Source organism: Thunnus thynnus, chromosome 19 (assembly GCF_963924715.1).
Source record: "Thunnus thynnus chromosome 19, fThuThy2.1, whole genome shotgun sequence".
NCBI classification, from domain to species: Eukaryota; Metazoa; Chordata; class Actinopteri; order Scombriformes; family Scombridae; genus Thunnus; species Thunnus thynnus.
This window is the reverse complement of record NC_089535.1, coordinates 25,443,086-25,467,549: the sequence shown is the minus strand read 5'-3', so window position 1 is coordinate 25,467,549 and position 24,464 is coordinate 25,443,086. Positions and strand designations below refer to the sequence as shown.

The window sequence follows — 24,464 nt, the reverse complement described above, 5'->3', positions numbered from 1 at the left end:
TAATTTAGACCCATTTAAGAAATTATAAACACTCTGTTCTTCTTACTTCCAGACTTGAAATGATAATCTGACCATAGTGCTGAGTTTTCACTAAACTCATCAGATTTTGAACAAAACATGGCAAGCATGCTTCCATCATTCCCAGCATGCATGTTTGCAGTGTTAAAAGTTTCCAGACACCATTCTTTCTTGAAGTTTGATGAAAACATATATGGTGCAAGCTTGTTAAGATGGTTGTTTCCTCTGATAATAATGAGAACAATGCTAACTTTTAATATGTAATGTTTATTTTTAAAAGGACAAGCATTAGTGATAACAAACAATTTACTTGGGGCAGGTTTAGATGTTGTTGTGCTAGCTTTGGTACAAAAGTGGCTTCAACACGTGCAGCCACAGCTATAACACCTTTTGACCCTTGAAAGAATATTGCTGGAAATAAAATCTGACAGTAACAGTGTTTCTAAATTAATATTGATTTAAATGAATTTTTATAAGTTTATGACCTTATCTTGTCAAGTTTAGTTTACTCAGTGACTTTTACAAAACACCCGGGCTGACAAGAGCGGCTGTGTCTTTATAGGGCAAAAATTGACTATGAGAGTGTCATGTTAGAGCACAGATACACCCTGCTTGCAAATTGTAAAAAAAACACAAAAAAAAACAACCTCGCACACCATGCGCTGCCAAACATCCCTAATTCAACATGACACATAGATGTCACTGCATAGTGTCAACATTCACAAAAGGCCAAGATGAACATTTTCTGGACCAGATGGCTCCATTTAAACCACTTTCCCCACTTGCATGTTAACCTGTAAATATTCTGGCTTCTCTCCAATGTCAGCATCATGTAGAAACAGACAAGATGATTTTTTATTTAAGATGTTCCAGAAATTTACTGCTTTAGACTTCCAGAAATATGTCACAAAGTAGAACCATATCAGCAATATTCCCTGCTAGAAATACAAATGATTAAGATGATGTAGCTATGACTAGACATCTTAAAACCTGGATGATTCACAATCTTCACTGATTCACTGAGGCTTATCATATTTTCAGAGATATGATCATCTGTTAATTTCATGCAAAGCAGTGCAAAACATGACCATATGTTTTTTTTTTTTAATGAACAAGCAACTATTTTATTTGGATTTTGTGCACATTGAGTAAATAAAGACTTTAAGCAATTTGGCTTCCCAACTATAGTCAAGAATAATACATACAGAAAAGCACAGAAATGAATAAAAACAATAAATACATGCATGAGGACACAGGTGACACAATATACATTCAGGTTGATGTTTTCATGCTAGTCCTTTGAGCTTGTTGTAGTAACAATTTCTACAAGCAATGTAGAAATGTGCCTGGCAAAGGGAGAAAGGAGACTGCTAGCTGATGTAAACAATGCCGGTTTTAAAGCATTTACATAATCAGCTTTGCAAATGTCGTAGGAAGAAGGAAATGCATTTGACATGTGCAGGGGAAAGTCCCCTCATGTTTTGAATGCAGACAGTACAAACCCTCAGGCAACAAGACCAGCTCTTTCTTCAACTCCCAAGGAATGCTGGCCAACGGGACCATCAACACAGCATTCCACAAACAGCAAGGATCAAGATAAGGAATCCCTCATCTCCTGCATGGCCACTAAACCAAACCACTGACCTTGCCACCTTTGACCCTTCAAGCCCCTGAAGAGCCAGCAACATGGAAAGACCATTTCACATCCCAGTGTGAGCTGTTAGCACAACTTGGATAAACATCACCCCACCATTCACTATCATAACTCACCCCTAGGAAGCAGTCATCCAGACAGACTAGAGACTAGCTGGCACCAACTTTAATCTTACTGTGAACTCTGATTTTTAGAACTCAAATAACCAACCAAAGAAATGAAGATCATGGGACAAACCAGCCTAAGAGCACCAGAAAGCTTGCAAGTCATCACCACCAACAACAAGGAGAACCAAGACTTGCTGCACAACATGTCATGCCCCAGTGACATACAGACACAGATATTTACCATAACACTCCACATCAAACATGCAGACATACACCCACTTTTGGGGACGTTACATAGACTTACATTAATTTCCTGGAGACTTACCGTAACTCTAACCATAACCACTACTTGCCTAACCCTAACCCTAGCCCTAACTCTAACCCTAACCCTAACACTAACCTTAAACATTGACCCAAAAATCAGCTTTTCCCCAATTGAGGACACAGCTTTTGTCCTCGATTGGACAAGCCGTCCCCAATTAACTAGTCTTAGGTCTGAAATTTGTCCCCAAAAGTAGCATATGACAGACCACAGACACAAACACACACAAATGTAGCACACACACACACACACACATAGAACAATATGTGTATACTTTCATTCCCTATCCTTAAGCCAGGAAGTGTACCAATAACACAAGTTCATCATTGTTGATACCACTAACATCATATTTAGTGCCATTCTGCATTTCAAAATGCTAAAGCTACAATCCAAAATGCCAAATCATGCAACTGTTATAAGACTAACAATTTTGATTTAAAGAGTAACAACATTCAGGGGTTGAACTCGTCTGTCCATGGACAGCAGGGGACTGAATCTGAAAATCAGCAAACTATAATGGTTTCTTACCTGAGAAACAATGCTAGTTGAAACAATATTAGTCAGAAAATGATAGTTAGAGAAATGGGAGTTCAGAAAATGTTGAGTTGAAACAAGGGGAGTTGGAACAATGTTAGTAGGAACTTTAAAATCTAGAGTCATGAGATAAGAATCAAAACTAGGAGAGCCTAAACCAGGAGCTCTCCTCCACTGGAAACTAGCCAGATCCAGGCCGGCCTGCTTATCATAATTTTCCAGATCCAGACTTTGGCTTATTCATCCATCATTTCCAGATCCGGACCTTCTCATCACAGCACATCCAACTTATACTAATACTCTGCAAGAAGCCACCCCAGGGAACAAGCAAGTATTTCCAAAATTTCCATTAACTTGCTTAATGGCTGGGGCTTTCATAATTGTTAATTTGAATTGGAAATTTCAAGAAATAAGCTGTTGTACCATTGATTTGATTTGACTCACTGCTTCTCAGGTAACAGTCATCTCATCTGTCTATCAGGTCTCTCATAACAACTGCACAACAGATAACTCAGTTCAGTCATTCAGTATTGTAGTATTAGTGATAAATGTGTGTGCAACTGAAAGTTAAATTGTCTGTGTTTTTTTGTGTTTGCATCTCAGTCACTTAACCTATACCCTCACACAGTCATAAGTAATATAAATATCAATCATAATCCCCATTGACCTCTCTTGTGTGGCCAGCAAGGACTATTTCCCTATTATTATACATATGAGTTTGAGATGAGTATGAGATGTCGCTGGGCAAAGATTTCAACAAGTTGTTTTGGTGAGAAACACTGCAGTAAACTTAACTGTGTTTGTTCACATGTAAACTCCACAGGCTATCTTTAATGTCCATGGTTTTGGAATGAGATGTTCAACAACATCTGTACAGCTGTCTGCATACTTTTGGCAGCTTACAGGGGCTTTACAGTTGGTTACATAGAAGCAAGAAACAAGCTACTGTAACATAGATTCATCTAGTACAAAAGGGAAAAAACTGAAGGAACTCAGCTACAGATACTTATATAAAACCATTTTCATCTCATATTGTAAAAATATGACTCTGTATGTTAGAATTCAACATGGAGGCAACACTTAAAAGGCAGAGGACTGCACACAGCCTGCAGATATCAACACTTCCTCAAACCAAACAGCTTTATCCTCATCTCACCAGGAGGCTGCAGGGACTCTCACCACTGGCTGTGAGTGGATATTTAATCATGCCCAGATCTGGGCAAGGTTTATGAAGATGTTTGTAGCCAAAGGGACAGCTTCTTTATCTCTCTGTGATGGAGAGCTGGTATTCCTCTCTTTTTAGGATTTTCATTTTCTCTACTGAGCCCTCAGAGGAAGCGGCAGAGAAGGCTCTGCTGTGATTTATCCTGTCCAAAATGAGCTGTAACTTTGTGAAAAATGATTACAATGATTGGTGTCACAGCACTGAAATATATAAAAAGTAACATTGAGCCGATCCGTAACCGTCCTCCTTTCAATATGAGGTGGAGGTATCGCTGATGCAACATTTCACTTTCAAATTTTAAGATTAAAAAGCACAATGACTGCATTTATGTCATTACACTATTCAATGATCAGCTTGGAAACATGCTCAGATCTCTGTGTACTCTCATTGGACCTGAAGTGCTGTTCAGCACCACAGACAGCGACGCTCAAAGCTTGTTACATTCATCTGGAAATATAAATTTCTACTGGGACACCCCACTTCTCAAAGCAGCAGCTTCTAAGGAAATAAGTTTGTTTCCATGATGTTGAGAGCACTAGGTGTTGAAATGTGTTGAGATTCAGTCTTATAAACCATTTGGTCCTGTGACATCATGAATGAAAGACTCCATCGGAGAAACTATGACGAACTGGCCAGGAATGGATGAGTTAGACTGGTGTATGTACCGAGCAGCTGATGAGACAATGTGTGTAGTGTGGTAAGCAGGAAGAAAGTCCAGGGGCATATGGTGGACAGGTGGAGAAATTGCAAAGACTAGAGCAGAGAGTGCTGATGGGCTGAAGGCAAGGACCGAGATAGAAAGGGCAAGGCACACACACAAACAGGGCTTAAGTGGGCCTAAGTGTGTTATGATGCACGAACCTGTGACTTTTTCTGTAAAGGACACTCTGACTACTCTGGAATCTGAAACCACAGTTTAGATACAGTAATTAAAAAAGAAGTCAAACAACAGCAGTCTTGCAGTAATATTTTATATATTCTCAACATATATTTCTGTAGAAAACAATATATTCACATTTGTACATGTATGGTTTTTACAGTACATACAGCATTTACATATAAATATAGAGTGATGAACAGCATACAAACTGTATTTGCAGAAAGTTTACATTTTTGCAGTTGACAACTAACAAAAAAAAGATGTTCAGTCAAAGATGTTGCATCAGTTAGGGCCTGTGTTTTTCAACTTTTACAAATATCATAAGTGAGATGTTTTTTGCCTCCCAAGGACTCACAATACTGTAGAATGTTCCCTTTGAAATTTAGATTTTATTATAGCCCAAACTGACTCTTCATTAGGTTTTTGGGCTTGAAAATTTACTTTTTCAAATGAAGTTAAAGAAAGATGTGTGTGTGTGTGTTTTGCACACTTAATAAGTGAGTGAGTGCCTGTTAATTACACAGATATCATAGAGGTACAAAGTTTGGACATAAGGCTGAAGATGTGTAAACTAATAAAGACGTTTCTTCCCTCTCATTCATGATTTTGACATTTCAGGTTCAATGTATCAGTGTTTGTTTAGGATGACATGTCTTTGCATCGTTTGGTCCTGAAACTGTTCAGACTTGAGGTGTCATGGGGGCCGTGATGAGCATCATAAGAGACGACATGTCTGTCCTAAACCCCACACCTGCCGTCTTTAACAAATAAATCCTTGGCACGTTTCACCAGGTAATAGGAAAGTGTGCACGTCTGAAGAAATATGAGCATGCAATTCACTTAACCCTCTCTTGATGCACACTTCAGAGCCGTATTCGGAACTAACTGTCTCCCACAATTCACCACGGTCTAACACTGTTCCAGTTGTTGGCAGTAATTCACCTATAAGTTAGTTTTAAGATGATGATTTATTGCTAATACTGTAAATGCGGCTATTTGGATAGGTAAACACATGACACCGATTCCCAGAATTCCACATGAACATGGATCTTTGACAGTAGAGCTGGATGTATTTTGTCATTTGATGTTACAGTGCCCCTCTGTGGACAAAATACATCACATCCATCAGAGTGGCTGGATAGACTGGGATTCATCTCTTTCTAAGTTACTTTCTAAGTAAGTTAAAACTTTCCTGTTCACACTGATTATTCACAGTGTGCATAAAGCAGCAGGAATGTTACAAGAAAACAGCACAGATGTCAGATCTTTTTTTGGTCCATTAGGGTTAGAGGTTTGTCAGATTTTTAGAACAGCTTTAAATTTGTCATAACTAATATCTTTCATTAATAATCATTGATTTGATGTATTTACAGTAACTGATGTTTTCAATGGACAGGAAAGGAAAAGGATTGCTTGCTGTTTTAAGAGTTTGAGAGTTTGTCTTAAAATAAGTTAAATAATGTTCCATGAACTGTGTTTGTTATCAAGATTGACATGCTGCACACACAATACCTGGTGTCCATGGTGTCCTAGCAGTCAAAATCTTAGAAATGTTGTTGTCCTTGCTGATTAACACAAAGCTTTATGGTGCATTCTGGTGCAGCCACATGTGAATAGTGAGAGGTATGATCTGTTTTAACATACTCTGACAGTTATTAATCTGAGTGGGTCAGTTCATCTCCATGGGTTGCTGGCAGAGCATTGATTTCAGTCGACTCTCCTGCTTTGGTGTCCATTAGTTTCAGTTTATGGTAAGTCGACTGTGTTGATCAGATGTTCATTATCTTTGTGTAGGGGATCTGCAGGCAAAGCGAGCCATGGTGAGGAAGGGGATGGTTGTAGTAGTGTTCGATCAAGGCTGACAGAGTGGGGAAATTCACTTCGGTCTCCAGAAATATGCAGTCATCCTGTCAAAATACCCACAGTGAATGTGTGATTTTAATAATGTGTTGTAAGTGTTACATTGTATTTATTCCTCAGTTCTACACATAAATCATTATAATTTGTATGTAGTCAAAATGTGATAGAGAGCTGCAGGTTTCTTACCTCTGTAAACAGGCGGTAGTTTCTGGCTTTGCTTATACTGGCGTCCCACACCACCAGCACCTGGACAACACATTCAGATGATTACATTTGTTGGGAGTCAGAAGTGACTTTATAGAGTTATTAGATATTTTATCAACATATCAGCCATTAAAACATGAGATGAGATATTGTCTTGGATTTTAGTTTCTACAGTATTGATCTAACTTTTATGTTGTCTTTCCATAAAGAGTGATTTTTATTTTTAAATCACTGACTACAGCAGCTTTTCTTTCTTCTTTTTTTTTTTACCTTGGAGGTTTTGGTTCCTGAGTTTCTGATGCCATAAAGTCCATCCGCTGGGGGGCTGGAGCTGTTCTTGAATAACCTGCAGGTGCAAACATCCACACAAGTTATCAATGGAAGCAGTAAGAGATTCATAAAGAAATGCCATCACAGACAATCTAAATACTGCTACAAATACAGTTGACAAAATGTATTTATTTCTCTGTCTCTGATTAATAAAAACTGTGATGAACTGCTGCTGCAGACAATGAATGTGTATAAAATAATTGGATAAAATAAAGCAGAATGGAACAGATACAGTTTAAATGTTTGCCACTAGAGGGCAGAAACACTCAATTTTTCAGCTTATAGCTCTATAAAAAGTGTATGTGTCATACCTTTCTACAACGCTAGTTTCAGTCGTGTCAATGAACACAGAGTCTGGAAGCTGCACCTGCAAATAGAAACACCTGGTTAAAAACAATGTAAACAATGTGTTTATTGGATCAATGATACTGGCTCAAATAAGGGTCATTAAGATTTTTAGATTGAGAAATGTGCTCAGAAATGAAGAAAACACACAAATCTGTATGAGAAATTCAAGTTTGTTAATAGGTTAGAAGACTGTGTAAAAAAAGTGAGAATGTCTTAACACAAATCATGTCAATGGAAAGGTTATACGAGGACACTGGGAAACAAGAAAACCTGAGACAGATTCAAAGCAGAACTCTGCACTGAAAGTTCCCACACTGTGTGTGAAACCAAAATTACACATTCATGCACAGGTCTAAATTTTGCAGGTATATTCGGACACACAAGCTGGGCCAAAATGTGTATTGTGTAAGTGTGTGTTTTTTTCCACAGGTTTATAAGGGTGATATACAACCACAGGCTTTATTTCTGAACACAAAATGTATTGCTACTTATTTGGCAATGACGTGTAAAGGAGGTGTAATTTTAGTCTTTTCTTTACAACATTTAGGTTTGCTTTACAAAATTTTTATGTTTCATCAAAACTTTTCTCGCAACTTCATAATTTACAATCTGGATAAATCCCCTTGTTCCGTCCTCAGAATAGGCGAGTAATGTGCTTGTTTCTGTTAGCTGTTATGGCTAGTCAACATGACAAAAACAAGAGCCTCACTGTTTTAGAGTAGACAGGAATAGGGTGAAATTATGCAACACTTGTTTGTGTTATGACGTGTTATCTAAAGCAACATCTACTGTATACATGCAGTATACGCCTGAGAGTTAATATCAGCTGACACAACACTTCTCTTACATTTTCGTAATCATCATCAGAATCTTCTCCTCCACCGTGTTTAGCCGACTCTCGTTTCCTCCTGAACTCTGTAGGCGTCTCATCACTCAATGAGCGGAAGCTCTGGCCATCTGGAGATGCTCTTCTGGTGGGAAAGCACATCTTAATAAGAACACTTCAACCACTTCTGTTTAGAGGACACTTTTCTGTTCCTTGGTCTTATTTCTGGGGACATTTTATGGAACTGTGAAGTAATCTTTTTTGTTTTGTTGATGCTGTGGTTTGTATTGGTCGACAGTTTTTCTTACAGTTTTTCCAACTGCATTTCTACATTTCTGTTTGTACAGCTGTTCAATTAAGAAGGTTCATTGTGTACATGAGATTTAAGAAGCTCTGAAGTTGTAGAAAGGGTGCATTTTTCACCTTTGATGGAGCTAGGCTAGCGGTTTCCCCCTGCTTCCAGTCTTTGTGCTAAGTTAGGCTAAAGACGCATCTCTGGGTCTACTAGAAGCACAAATGTGAATCTGACATCCATCCTCTCATCTGTCTCTCAGGTTAATACGGCAGACAAGAGGGTTTTCTAAAATGTTGAAGTGTGAGGAGTATTTTGTGTTGAATGTGTGTTTAAGTCCAACTTACTGAAATGGGGTCGGTGGCTTGGACTTGGCTGCAGGAAGCGGGGGTTTGACTGATGGTGGAGGAGGTTTGGGTTTATTTTGTAGTCCAGCTTTGAGATGAGGAGACAGTGGGGGATGGCTAGGTGGTGGTGGGTGACCGGAGGGCGTCTGGGTGATGGACAGGGAGTCTGACATCACAGGTTTGAGGGTGGACCCTACAAAATTCGAGGGAGGGGAAATCGGTAGGCTTGGCTTGCTGCGGTGGTTGCTCATCACCCCGAGGTGGTGGTTGCCCAACGACTGTCTGCCTCCAACATTAAGGGAGCTGTGGTTGGGACCATTCAGGATCAACCTAGTCTCCAATTGATCACAGACAGGAAGAGTGGCGGGAGATAGGACCGACAAGGCCAGCGGAGGCTTCCAGTCTTTTTTTTCGTTGCTGAGCCCTGGCACAGATGTCGCCCTGCTCTGAAAAGTTCTCTTTGCGTTGGGGGGAGGAGGAGGAGGAGGGGTGGGAGATGTGGACTTCTGCAGGTGGGGGGCGAAGGGGAGAGGAGGAGGTGGGCCTTTGCTGGGGTCCTTCAATATGGAGGGAGGGGGGACAGAGGGTGGGGGTTTTTTGGGGAGTGGGCTGGTTGGGATTCTGTTGTGTGATGGTACAGGAGGAGGCAGGCCTTTGCTGAAAGTTGGACAGGAGTCTTGACGGAGCTGGAAAGCAGCTGGCACTGGGGGTGGAGGGTAGGAGGGTGGAGGCCCTGTGGGTCGACCTGAGGTATATGAAAAAGAGAAATTAGACTGATTTTTCCATTTTAGGTCAATTTTAATTAAAAATGTTGTTTCTCTATATGTTTATTATACTTAATTGCAAACATTACATACAGCATAATAGCAAATGATTTTATGCAACTGAGTATAAATAAGGATCAATAAGTTTGCAAGTTTTTAATGATTTTCACAGAAATTGTCAGTTTTAACAGTTTTCAGTCTAGATTTGATGTCCCCACGCAACCAAAAGTTGTGTTGTTTCATGTTTTACAGTTTTACAGTGAACAAGATCCTCTGGTGATCAGCGTACACTTAAAAAATACATAAATAAATACAAGTTATAACCATATAGTTTTTACCTTGAAAATTTTATTTGTGTAATTTGATTTTCACTCAGATTTTTCAATTTTGTATTTTTAAAATAAAAAAATTAAGATAAAATAAAATGAAATAAATTAAAAAAATATATGTTCTCAATTTTTCAGATTCAAATAAACCCAATAATTAGCCAGATTTTGTTTTAAAAAACAGAAACCAAAAATTACCAGCCCTATTAAAATATCAAAGATCTAGTTTGTGTATGTGTTTGTATACTTTATGTGTGTGTGTGTAAATTTAGTTGCCGGAATTACCTTGACCTTTTATTCATTATCTTATCTCAACTGCCACTTTCAACTTAATCATTTTCCACTGTCTGTTACTTTCTCCACAGGCTGTCTTCCATTTTCCTCACATCATTAGTAATGAAGGATAGAGACACTCTGCCTGCGACCTTTGGCCTCATCACAATTAGTTTTGATGTCAGTGACAGTTTTAAGTTCATTCTGATGTCACCATCATTGTAATGCAATTGTAATACAAATGTGAGTGAAAATTTAAAGATAATGTGGAGGCATGTGTGTGTGCCTGCATGCGCATGTGTGTATGTCTGTCTGTCATGCGCTACTTTGGGAACAAATTTCAGTCTTAAAACCAGTTAACTGGGGATGGCTTGTCCAAATGAGGACAAAGGCTGTGTCCCCAATTTGGGTCACTGGTCAAGGTTAGGGTTAGGTGTGTGTGTGTGTGTATGTGTGGTGGCACCTGTAGATGTCGGCGAACATTCACTGTCTGGCTTCAGGTAGTCTTCCTCATCGTCATCATCATCATCCTCAACATAATCTACACACAGAAAGAAGAGACAGGACAGTTTAATAACACACAAGAATGACGTATTTGTCTTACATGTGTATTTGTTATGTGGTCTTACCATCTTCTGCATTATCGATGGGGTGTTTAATATCCATGGGCTTCTCAATTGTGCCATAGAAACTGTCGGCATCTGAATCCGAGTCACTACTGCGACATAGATAATATTATCATTAATACATGATATTCAGAAACATTCAAATTGAAGTTAAGTTTTGGAACTTTTGAAATGTTTTTGCAGTAATAATTAAATAAATTTAAATACATTTGAAATGTAGCTAATCCGAAAACTTTTAGCCATTAGCCTAACTGCTCTCCAAACTAGCCGTTATTGCTTTAAGCAAATTTTTAAGCTAGCTACTTCAGCTGAGCTTCCAACAGTATGAATGCTACCCACATGAATTAATTTACAGAAGAAGTCACTGTAAGTTTTACTCTTTATCATGTTATTTATTATGTCATTACTTATTTACTATCTCAGTTTGCCAGCTAGCCAAAAGCTAACATTTAACTTTTGGGCTTTAGTGCTTACATTTATTATATTATCTTAAATCAGGCTGCCTGAGCAGCTCAGACACTCACTATGATGAAAAGCTATTAAATAAGCTGCAAATGTCCCCAGTTCCAGTAACAGTATGTGAAACAAGGCTGTTTTTAGTTAACTACGTGAATTATAAATTAGCCTGCATAATTAGCTTCTGGCTGTGAAAAAGTGTTATAGATCTGCTGGTAAAAAAAGTTTCACTGGGTTGTTGAAACCTACAAGAATTAGTTTGCAAAGTTCCCACACAAGTGTTAAATGTGACAGAGGTCACACTAACAGAGACAGCTGCCTGTGAGAAAAGGGAAGTGTGTGGGAACATGGAAAAAAAATGACAGTTTCTAAACACGTGTGGAGTTCTTTCATTGCATTTTTCATTAACGCTTGAGTTTTGTACTTTTTATATATTTATGAGGTTTTAATTTTAATCTCAATACAATAATGTAAAGAGTCTACATTATGAAATATGATGTGATTTGAAATTACCTTGGAATGTGTGACTCTTTTCTGTCGTTATAGTGATCTATCTCCCTCCGCAGGTATCGCATCCATTTCTGTAACACAGCAAAAACAATATAAAGCAGGTGTTTATGTGTGTGTCTGCGTGTGTGCATGTACAATTCAAGTGTTGTCATTATTTGTTGGAGCTTCCATACTTTCGTAATTGTATCCAGATTTGTTTTTTTTTTATTTCCACATAGTGAACTGGACCCCCTTAGTGGGCCCAGTTCATCATCAAAATCACACTCTCATACAATCTCACTTCATACAAGACCCTGGCTTTTTTTTTTTTTTTTAAATATGCTTATTTGCTGTCTTACAACTTGTTAGATGAGGAGACTAATATCATGTTCATTTCTGTGGGTTTAGAACAGTGGTAGTTCCATGATGTGTTTTGCCTAGCTTAGCACAAACACTGGGAGCAGGGGGAAACTGCTAGCCTAGCTCCATACAGTGCTTTCCAACAACCCCAAAGCTGTTTTATTTACTCATTTCAAGTATTTAGCATAAATATTCATACACGTACTTATTCATAAACTTAAATTTAAATGCATTCTGGCTAAGCAAGCTGCCGTCCACATTGGAGCATTCTGTATATGTACACAGCGTGTGCGTACTTACCCTCCTCTCGTCCTCGCTGGCTGCAGAGAAAAACCATGTCCTGTGTTTTTTACTGAAGTGGACGATCTTAAAAGGAAAAACATTGTTGGACGTCGTCTCCTCTGCTGCTCTCATCACTCTGTGGAAGATGAATGGAAGGGTCAAATGTAAATTCTATCAATGAGCCTATTGCCCCTGAACAGCAATTACAATCATAAGTTAGCAGCCATAACTTGGCCTGCTGAGCTTTGGATTTATCCACATGCTGAAGTATTGTGCATGGCACTGTAGTAAGAGAGATACTTGTGATTTAAAGAGTTTGGAGAGTGATGGTTTTTCTTTAGCCTTTCCAATACCAAAAACACAAAGAATGGATTAAACAGTGTAACTAGCTTAGCATCTATAGTGGTAACCTAGCGTTATTTTCTAAGACAAGGGACATGCCATTAGCAAACTACAAGAAGACATGTGAATGCAATATAAGTAATGTCAATAGTGTCTCAGCACACCTATAAAATTAACATATTTTCAAGAATTGATATAGTGGACACTATACAAGTTTAGTAACCACTCACTTGTGGTTTGTAAACTGAGTCTGGAAAGCATGAAACTTATTCTTTAAGAAAACATTACTGACTGAGGATTTAGCAGCTGAAGGATTTTCACTGACCTGTTGTAGCCATTAAGAGAGAACGCACCCTGTGGTGCAGGAGAGGTACTGCTCTTAAAGTAGTACACACAGCCCTTATGGAGGATAGTGTACCTCAGTGGCCCTGGAAGACAGGCAACAGACATTATATACGTTTCCATCCATCCATTGTTTGTAATGAAAAAAACAACAAATGAATGCATGACTGAAGTGGAAAAGTTGCTGGATCAATAAAGACAAAATTATTGAGTTACGATATATTGTCAGGCATTTCTCTTATTTTGTCCACCCACCCTTATTTTTTCTATTATTAACTCACATTTCATGAGGCTAAACTGGCTGCCTCCCTTCTTGTGGAGGTATCCCGCCATGGAAACTCCGCCTGGCATGGTGAGGAGGTTCTGAGCCCCGATGGCTCGCATTGGCACCGGCCAGCACACCTCTGGTGACGACATGGTCCTACCAGAGAGAGGAGAGGAAAAGAGAAGAGAGGATGCATCACTGTGTGCAACATAGTTTAACAATGAAGACGTTAAACCTCAGGAGTTGTACAAGATCGTGAAAATGAAGGATCGAATCCCAGCAGAAACAAACAAACCCCCCACCCACCCACCCCCCACATTCCTGTTCAGACTCCTTGTGCAGAAATAAATGTTGTACTTCAAGGAAAAAAGATGACAAATTAGATATTTGAGGATCCAGACAGGATTAAAGCCCACACCAACTTCCTAATCAGCTAAGCTTTCAGGATTTTCTGAGCTACATCGACTCTCACACAGACAACTAGTAGGCACTCAAAGAGCCTGTTACCTTCATAACAGCTGCTTAGTCCTCTAAATCAAAACATATACAATGATAGACACTGGTACATAACGCCTATGATGTGATGGTCAGTTTGTGCTAACATTGGGTACAAACTTACTCATATACACTTTTAAAGGGCCTGTTCACTGTGCCATTTTGGGCTGCCACACGGAAGTTAAGTTGTGATTGAAACTGGTCGTCAATCCAAAATTCTACATCCGCTGACGTCCAAGATCAAAGACAACCTGCATCAAAATTCTGACAGTGCCGGAAATTCAGAACCAAATTCTCCATATGTGACTGCATATGAAGCACGTCCGCTACGACCGTGCGCACATAATTTCTCTCTTTCTAAAAAAAAAAAAACCCAACGAAAAAGCCCCAAAATAAATACCAAAGAAAATCCCAAATTAACAACAAAAACCCCCTGAACTGACTCATGTTATCTGCATGTTCTGCATGACATGCTCGTCAGGTGTTTTCTAACGTATGGTTGGTGTATTCGCTCCATACTTAACATAAACATTCTGTCGGAGCAGGAGGTTTTTCCAAAATTCCAGTTAGACCAATAAGATTTCCACTAAGGGTGCAACTAATGAATGGAGAGAGAACACATTTCACAAACAGAGCCCTTTTGTAGCCAATGTTACCTGTTAATATCTGGTGCTATGAATAGTTTATATCCATATGGGGGAAAAGACATTACCTGGAATTTATTACATTCTCCTTAAAGTCAAATAAAAACATCTTTCTCTCAATCACAACAGTCTTTTTTCTTCTCTAAGTCATCCTATAAAACCGCCTGTATGTCATTCAGGTGTTGCCTACCTCCTGTTGAGCCTCTTGCTGATGCTCTGAACAGCAGCGCTCTCCCTCAGCAGGCTGGCTGTGGAGGCTAACACTGAGGAAGCTAACGTCGGCAGGAGGTCCATGACAGAGGTACCAAACAGACTCCAAGCACAGTCGACTGGGGCTACCACTGCATCTCATCACATCCAAACTGAGAGGGGATTTGTCTGCCTCCTCCGATCACACTCTCTCTTCATTTCACTCTGGTGCTTTTTTTTTTTCAGTGTCTGCTGATGTATCTCTCTCTCTCTCTCTCTCTCTCTCTCTCTCTCTCTCACTGGCTGCGTTTGTTGATTTCTATCTCTCTTGCTCTCCCTCGCATATAAACACACTCAAGCTGAGATAGTGTACTTAGGCAAACGAATACACACAGACTTCTACATCAGTGCACATACACATACAGTTCAGACAGGAAACTCATAATGTTCTGAGTCCTTTTGTTGGGATTCAAGGCTTCAAGTAATGGGCGTGCGTGTGTGTGTGTGTGTAGGAGAGAGAGAGAGAGAGAGAACGGTAGTCAAAATAAACATCCCAAGTGAAGTTCTTCATCCTCTAATGTGTTTATGCTCAACCTCCAATCTATCAGCAGCATCTACTGACCTCAGAGGGTGTGTGTATGTGTGTGTGTGTGTGTGAAGTCCAGATTTCTACTGCAGGATTTCTTTCCAAAAGCCACTCCCTTTCACTGAGATACAAAACTGCAGGAATTGTCGTTTATCTATTGAGTATGATGAAACAAAACTGCCCCTGCCACACGTGTCATAAATACTGATGTATGATTGCTTTAAATGGCACTCCACTGACATCGTCATGCCAAAGTCAGTTTACCGTCAGTATGTGTCAAACAAATGACCACAATCTGATAAGGTGAAAAGCTTACGGTCATAGAGGAAAGTGTGAATGGTGTTGCATAGTGTTAAACACAAAAATGACAGAGGTAGTTGTGTGAAGAATGAAAGAGGGGAGCTTGAAAGAAAGGTTTGCAATAGTGGGCATAATTTTGTGGCTTTGACATTAGACCTGTCAGAAATGAGGTTTCAGATGCTGTTAGGAGATCCGACAAGCCCTTTGTTTGAAGCATACCAAGACCTTTGTATGACTCAGTCTGTGAGTCATACAGTCTGTGTTTTAAGATGTTGTCTGTGTTTCTTGTGGAAATTCGTTAAATCTGAGAGAATAATCTGAGTGACACGGTTTGAGTAATCTGAGTTTGGGTATGGAGAGACCTGCAGTGATGCTACAAAAAAAGGTCAAGCGGTCACCAAAGTCATTAGGATATCACAGATACTACAAGTTTAAGAGGAAACTGCCTGTTCATTTTTGAAATTGCTTATCATGGAACAAAGTGTTGGAGGGTGACATTTTGACCTGATGGTGGTGTTAGATGAACGATCAAGAGGTCTACAAAATCATTTAAATTTTCACTCCAGACATCTGTGAAATTTCATTGAGATCTTGCCAGTTGTAGTCGTTTATATATTTTGCTCTGGACCACTTTGTTGAAAGGATGGCTGTGCCCTTAAACAGCTGAGAGAGATTTCTCATTTTGAGTTGTATCTTGATTTTAAATGTTAACTCCCTGTGCAACGTTGTGTTGTAGACTTCAGGAATGAAAAAGAAACGAGAGACATGCGAGTGTGGATGGAGAGAGGGAGGGAGAACGGAAAGCTGATAAAACATGGAGGGAAAAAACCTGCCTGAGATTCAACCAGTTATCAGGGTGGAGCTGCTGCTTTCTGACCTCTGAGTGATCTGCCGCATGTGAGGACTTCAAGAGGACATATAAAGGATATCTGTGGTTTGTTCTTCAGTCAGAGCAGCATAATGTTTACTGATAACCAGCTGAAACACACACACACACAGATAAAGCGTTTGTTCTGCAGTTAACTTAACCTCATCTCAATCTGAACAAGGTCAAAATTCACCAGCTCTTATCATCTTGAGTGAGGATTTCCTGAAGTCCTCGCTCAGCTACAGCAGAGCAGTCAAACACTCAGCGGACAAAACTGAAACAACATGATGGCGCTGTGCACTCAGCATTTTCATGTTTTCTATAGGAAATAGCCTGAAATGCTCATTTTCAGCTTTATTTCCTCTTCCATGCTTGGGAGTGTCATTGAAATACTCAAAACTTCAACTGCTGCCACTGCTTACATACCGTCTGACACTAATTACAGTGCACTCAAACAACAGTTCAACCACTTTCAGTGCTTACTCATCAAATGATAGTTACTCTTCAGTACATGCAAAGCCCAGATTTGGGAATCAGATTTGAAATGTTTTCAGTGATTACAGTTCAACTGCTTGCACTTTAAACACAAACCCTTTCAGTGCTTTCAGTTCAGTAAAAATACACATACAAAATAGAATAGAGGATATAAACAGAAAACTGTTGCTGCACTGTTATGAGACTCAGTCACTGCAGGTGCACGAGTGTCAACGTCAGATAGAGGAAAATAGAAGAAGTATTCCAAACTTTAAAGTGGAAGTGTTTCTGCAAAAAACACAAACGAAAGAAAAAAGAGGGAAAAGGAGCAAAAGCTTTCGCTCAGGTGAAAAACTGAAACTTATTTTGTTTGTGTTGTATAATGTTGTTCGGTGGGTTTCCATAAAAAGGTAATTTTATAAGAATAAAGTCATTATTTTACGAACAAAGTCATTATTTTCCTAGAACAAAGTTCTAATTTTACAAGAAAAAGCGGTAATATCTCAAAATTATTTCACATTTTTAAATTTCATTTATATCTCTTACAACTTTGTTCTTGAAATCTCAGATCAGAACAGCGGATCAAACACTCAGTCGTGGTTTTGTGCAGTTGTTCAAGTTTCACAATGAGTTAATGAAATAAATCATTTTTCACCAGATTTTTGTTAATCAAATTTTTCACGAATGCATCCGTTTTTGGCAGCATATGCAAAAAAAAAAAATATACAAAACTAACAAGTACTAAAATAAGAACAGAGAGGTGACAGAAAGGGGAATCCCAATCATCATCGATGAATGAATGAGATCCAGTAGATTCACCCTGTGTGCAGATAAGTTCCAGTGTCAGAGGAGGTCACTTCCTCTGCTCAGAGGAAATGATGAATGAAACAATGAAATACAGACTCTGACTAAGATCTCTGCAAGGTTACCCAAACAGTTTCCTCTCACTGCTCTCACCTCGCAACATGAAGCCACCAACGTAAAGCCATCACGTCTAACTTCACACTTTTACGTACTTCTCCTAACATGTGGCTCGTCACTATTTTCATAAGAAGATTACTGTTAATGTGCTGAAAAACTGCACGTACAACACAACAGCCTGTACAGAAAACGACCCATTAAACATCAGTGCGTTCACTTGTGTAATGTACCTTTCTTATTCCATGAAATAGTCTAGTTGACTGATGTTTTATGTAAGGAGAATAAGGGTGTGTTGCAGCTTTGAACCCTCTCAACCCATGACTGTTTTTTTTTTTAAGTTCCCCTCCTGAAATCTGCTGCCATTTGTGAGCCAGAGATGCTAATCAGAGAGCTGCTGTTTGTGAGGAAGGGAAGCACGGGAGCAGCTCGCATACCAGACTCATTCAAACTTATTTCCTCCCTGTACACACACACAAACACACACGGATGCACACACACACACACACACGCACATGCATGCATACAAACACAATGTCTGGGTTCAACAAGGATTTAAAACCAGCGTTTATTTCTGACAGTGTAACTGTGCTTTCGGGGCTAAATCTACTGCTAACTTGACTTGTTTTTTATTGGTGTTGAAACCATTTTAGCGAAATGGTTATAGAGCAGGCCATCAAATCAACTACTGGTTAAGTAAGGTAAAGCAACAAGACCCACATGTTTAAAACACGGTGGACTACAGCCTCTGATCAGCTGTGAAAGCAAGAACAGGCAGAAATACGGTGTTTCAATTTTTAAAAAATGGGGAGGAGGAGATGTCATCTTGGAATGAAAGTGTTCATATGTGGGACAATCATTTTCACAGTCAAAATGAACACGTTTTGTTATAGAGAACTTATCTGTGACAAGTTTGTAAATGTATCTTAACAAAGACAAAAGGAGGAGCTGTGCTGGACTTACAAGAACACACTGACAACAGCACCATGACCACGCTCTTGAGGGAAACTGAAATTGAAACTAGAGCAGCCATGAGTTGGAAAACCCCTGATGAATCACAGCAAACGACTAAGTATTCCTGTTAAATGTCATTGTGATTGTGGCAGGAGTCCTGCCACAATCATGATGACATACTGTCTTGCCGCAGGAGAGTATTGCACACATGATGTTTCCATGAGGTTGCAATATTTTTTGTAAATGTGTAATCTATATGCTGAGTATCAAGACAGGACTGTATTGATATGTCTCAGGATTTGAAGTGAAACAATCACTATGAAGTCTAAATTCTGAGCTTCAGTTTCAATTTTGCAGCCTTTTTATACACAATTTCCCAATTTCATAAGACAGAGCTAAATGTAGAATTAATATAAACTTATACAAATGATAAGGATAATTGTCCTGCAAAATTTAAATGTAATAATGGAGCCCTGATTAGAGTCTGCATGCTGTCTTTCACAAGCTCTACCAATCAGAGGACAGCATGTGTGTAGCCTGAGAAGCGAAACCCGGGCTGAAAAAGTCCATTAATCACAGGTGCTGCTCACAAAGCTTATTGCTGTGAGTGTTTGAGGTTTAACAAGAGTTCTGAAGTGTTTCACCAAAATATGGATGTGGATACCCTCAAATTAAAGCTGAAAATCAGCAACTGAACCTCATAGTGACCATATCATGTGCTGTGTGGTCTGTGTGTGTGTGTGTGTGTGTTTGTGTGTGTGACCCATTTTGCTGTGACCCAAAAAGGTATGCGGAGGAACTGGCCAAAATTTGGGTGAAACTTACCATTTTTTTTATACATCTAGGTCACATAAAACCATTGTTATATAACTGCATACCGAAAGTATGTGAATTCTACATGTATTTAATGCATTTATGTACATTTATATAAACATAACAACAAATAACATGACAAATAACACTTAATGAATTTGTTCGTACCTTTGTCTCTTATGATTTAGACACACTATGTTCATTTCTGTAGGCCTATGATTATGCACTAACTCCACTGAAATTTTTTATAGGCATATAACTATAGATAATATTGTATTTGCACCTTTAACCAAAAATCAATTCATGCATCAAGAGCAAAGTCCTTTGCCATCTTACCTTTGACTGATGTTTAATTCTAGCATAAATTTAGAAGTATATTATATTCACACACTGTCTTTTTGACCCATACAACATGTTGTGGAGGTAGCCCTGAGTCTCCAGGATCTTCCTTAACAATCTCCACCAATCGGAGGACTAACAGCCTGTATGTAGCCTGAGAGGCGAAATCCAGGGCAAAAAAACATTAGTGCTCATAAAGCTTGATGCTGTGAGTGAATAGTAGCAACAGAATGTGATGCATGTATTTTTTAAAAACTCTAAACTTCCCTCATCTGGATTGAGGCAACCTGACAGTACGAGTAGATGGTTTAGAAAGATCAGAGTGTAATTGTTACAGTGAAGGTGACAAAAAAACAAATTCAGGCTAGATTCAACTGAGATGTCTTAAGATGAATCACTGACATCATCATCATGAAAAATATAATGTGAATTATGAGGAACACAGGTCATTTCCTTGCTAAGTCTGACATGTCTTGTGGTTTTTAGTGAAGTCTATTTAGTGGACAGACGGTTTTCTCAGTAAATTTGAGGACGTGTGTAAACGTGAAAGGAATCATGAATGATGAAGAGTGTGGGATATGACTGGACGTTTCGGAAAAAGCAAATGGACAGTGGACAATTTGGACAGTTTTTTTTTGTTTTTGTTTTTTTAAAATCTTGTTTTAAAATTAAAGCTACATCTTATTTTTTTCTTGGAATACATGATTTTCTAATTGTGCTGTTTTGTCGGGAATTCTCTTGCATGACCTATTTTTTTTGTGTGTGTGATTATTTGTGAGCCGAAATAAATTCCAAATTTACATGTCATTTGGCACCGCAGCATCTGTGATGATATGGCATGGATTTAAACAGCTGCCAGGTGGCTGTTACAAAAATGTGGGTGGTTTACCAGTGCTCTGTCTGTGCAGTAAACAGAGTGCGCGTGTAAGGTTAGGAAATGATCATCAAGCGCCCACCGCCTCACTCAAGACACACAACACACAAGGCAGTTGGAAAGGTCATGGTAAACCACCACCTAGCAGATGCAGAGATATGTCCGTACTGTCTCGGAAACAGACACTGTCATACAGAGCTGTGTTTGTATTGCAAGCGGTCTGCCTCCCCTTCAGAAGACTGACCGCAATGGTTCCACCACTTGCTCAGCCTCATATTTTCTCACGGACTTTAGTACGTAGGTGCGAACACGTGAATAGGACTGAGGGCGAGCAGGTTGAGAAATGATCTTTTTCCTCTTCCACTGCGGTGTATTTGTCCAGTTGAATGACTAACAAGGCTTTGCCGGAATGTGATATAGTACTGGAAAAAAGTTAACTAACACCTCTCCTTGTTCAAGATCGGAGCACAGTGTCTGCGCTGGGACGTACTGCTATGTATTACCAAACAAACTTACAGTGCAGCAAGCATTAGACCCTTAAAGGGATCAAGTGTAACCCTCCTTTAGCACCTTTTTGAGTGTGTACCAGCACATCCTGTTAGCATCTTCTTGTGGTCTGAAAGGTGGGCAACGTGTTATACTCAAAAAACTTAAAATAGTGAGAAACCCAAAAGCTGTTTGACATTACTTAGTATGTAATTGTGGGTGAGCCCTCTTTCACTTTTATAGATGGATTTCTTCTTTTTGACGTATGTTATCTTTTATCTTTTTGTCTTTTTATACCTACTGTATGCTAATCAATAACCAGTTTTCATGATATTTTGTTGCTTTTTCTGGTGTATCGTATGTAACCTTCTTGTCTCATTTTGTGACATTTGTAAATGTACTATGTTCAAAAAGAATCGCAAGAGCTCATTGACCTTAAAATTGTTGCACACTAAGTCGAGACTGAAATTCCGATGCAAAAATGCAAAATATTTGTGTGCTTAAACTTTGCGCGGGAACAATCGACACCAAGTCCGAAAAAACAAAACTGCCCACTTCTTCATGTTCTATTTGCCTTATTTTTGTGCAGCTGCTCAGAAAGAGCTCTAGCAGCGACGATGATTTGTGTGGAAATACCTTTAGTTTATATGGATGCCAGGAGATACTGATATCCTCTTATTAGTTAACTCATCCTATGTGAGACTTATATGTATGCTATCTGACTAAATGATTTTTACCTGATGAGGGTCTGAGGACCAGTAACCCTGAATACATTGTGGGTTTCTTTGGTTCCTTCTCAAAAAATACAAAGGCGGAACAGAAAGAGAAAGTCAACTTTTACTTTACACACACACACACACACACACACACACCTGTAGCAGTGGACTCATAGAAAGCTGAAACGGTAAAACCAGGTCCTCTTTCTCTACCTATGGCTTTTCCTGTGCATCATCAGTTCCTGTGTCCAAATATGGCAATGCCACTCCACAGGAACTGTACAGTCGTCACACTTCCATAACGGCTACAGGAAGGATTCCTCTCAGATTGATGCATACACACCCACACACCCATGAATACACACTGAACAGGTCCTCTACTGTGTGTTTTCAAAGATTAATAATCGTACTCTAGCTGCATTTCCTTTGTGAAATAAAAACCACAAAGATAAAAAACAATTTTAGTGAGTTACAGAGAGAGAAGTAGCGGTGCAGAGAGGAAGAGAGGCAGGAAGAGAGAAGAAAGCATTGAGATTTTGCCCTGACTACATGTCCACCCTCCCCCCAACAGGGTCATAATGAAAACACATTTCCTGTAAATGTGGCCTTTTTCGCCACACCATCTGTGACAAAAACCCTGTTGAGGAATTATGGTGAAAACAACTGACAGGTGATATGACTGGGGCACCATCATGGAATCCTATCTGCAATGGAAAATAAAATGTATCTGAAGAAAAAAAAAGCACCAGACGGACATGATGGCTTTGTTTTAACCAAAAACTGGACTTTCAGCAGCAAAGCCACTGCTTGCTGCATGCCCAAACCAAGCCAAAATTTAATCTTGCATCTTCAAAGGTATATCGGTAGTCCCACATGTGCCTACTGTCTGCCCAAAATAACAAAAATGTCTGTTCACTTGTGGGGAACAAACCTGTGAACTCCCCACAGTGTGATTTTCCCTCTACGGTAGATGAAGTATTTTCTCTTCTGTCTCTGTAGCTTACATCTCAGACTTGTATCCTCACCTTTAAGGCCTTTAAATAACGAGTCCCTTTGGATAAAATTGGGCAGAACAATACTTTACCATAAATAAATAAATATATGTATAAAATACATCCCCACTGGCACTTGACACATCCTGAAATCGGACGTGACCCAATACACAACCTACTGACATGCGTGTGGGTGTAATGATGTACTTTGTAATTCACTTGCATCATATTCAGCCTCTGTAATCAGGCCTCCTTCAATATAACGACCTCATGTTTGATGTTCTGCTTTATGTTTTTGTTAGTGTCACCTCTCTGCATTCTGCTTTCTGCTCTGCTACAGTAGATCCAATATCAATAGTGTATAACGCCAAACCGTTTCCTCCATCCTCCCAATGAATAGAATCTTTGGGTGAAAGGTCAATGTAAATAAACTTGACTCTTCTTGAACCCACTGTACCTTTACAGCTGTAACCTCTCTGTGTTTCGCATTGTTTGATTGCATGGTGACGGAGTGAGTGTTGAAAGTACAGTATGTATAACTGCTGCTGTTGGTGCTGCAGTGTAGGTGTTGCTCTTCAGCTTGTTTCCACCGAGTATCATGTTTGATGGAGACTGTCAAAATGCCATTGTTTCCAATGTTTCGTGAGAAAATGCTAACATGTTTACTTCTGACTTCCTAAAAGGCTAAACTTAATTTGTTCTCAGTATTGTAAACTAAAAAGGTGCTAGGATAGAAACCAGGGTCACCAAATGACCAATTTGGGGTAACAGCATCAGCAAGTAAATCAAATGTGAATAAAAGTGTAATGTGAAGAGATTTAAAAAAAAGGTTACTCAAAACACTGAGTCAAGAACAACTGGACTGGATTCTTGAAGACATTTCACCTCTCATCCAAAAGGCTTCTTCATTTATGTGGAATTAGGAGTCCAAATTTAAATTTGCAACTTTCCGACACTGATCAACTTGCAATGTTGAAGTCAAATCCCTCAGTTGCTTCATTGACCTCTTGTAACGAAGAGGAAACATTGCAGAATCAAACAATAACCAATACTGCTTTGCAAAGTCCACCTGATACCAACGTTGATAAAACATTACCACTAAACACCAGCTATCTGTAACCAGAAAATATTCCAGATTAAGACAGAAACCAACCAACGAGATACCCTTTGACTCGCTCAGACAGTTGTTAGAAGTGGTCACCCAACCAAACTGTACCCAAGACTGATCAACTCATCTGGGAATACACCAATAAATTTAGGAACATGAAGTGGACAGAGACGAAAACCAAACAATGATTTCAATGAAACAAGGTCTGCCAGGCTCAGGAGAATGAAGATAAAGTC

The 24,464-nt window shown here is 39.2% G+C and overlaps 1 protein-coding gene across 8 annotated transcripts in view; it reads right to left on the bottom strand.

Moving 5' to 3' along the window:
- Window positions 1-4,822: 4,822 nt before the first annotated feature.
- Window positions 4,823-24,464, bottom strand: part of sh3bp2 (SH3-domain binding protein 2) — a 94,996-nt gene continuing 75,354 nt past the window's right edge. For 5 of the 8 annotated variants that reach the window (XM_067575250.1, XM_067575252.1, XM_067575251.1 and 2 more), the window contains 12 exons: window positions 13,489-13,628; window positions 13,191-13,293; window positions 12,542-12,659; window positions 11,906-11,973; window positions 10,940-11,028; window positions 10,774-10,851; window positions 8,948-9,692; window positions 8,330-8,453; window positions 7,446-7,501; window positions 7,075-7,150; window positions 6,787-6,846; window positions 4,823-6,647 (listed from right to left, as the gene is read on the bottom strand). In XM_067575250.1, the coding sequence (XP_067431351.1) occupies window positions 6,510-6,647; window positions 6,787-6,846; window positions 7,075-7,150; window positions 7,446-7,501; window positions 8,330-8,453; window positions 8,948-9,692; window positions 10,774-10,851; window positions 10,940-11,028; window positions 11,906-11,973; window positions 12,542-12,659; window positions 13,191-13,293; window positions 13,489-13,624 (1,791 nt within the window). In that variant the 5' untranslated portion in view covers window positions 13,625-13,628 and the 3' untranslated portion in view covers window positions 4,823-6,509. Of the gene's footprint in view, window positions 6,648-6,786; window positions 6,847-7,074; window positions 7,151-7,445; window positions 7,502-8,329; window positions 8,454-8,947; window positions 9,693-10,773; window positions 10,852-10,939; window positions 11,029-11,905; window positions 11,974-12,541; window positions 12,660-13,190; window positions 13,294-13,488; window positions 13,629-14,801; window positions 16,064-24,464 lie in introns of those variants that run through there. The other 3 variants (XM_067575246.1, XM_067575249.1, XM_067575248.1) reach the window with 3 other exon arrangements.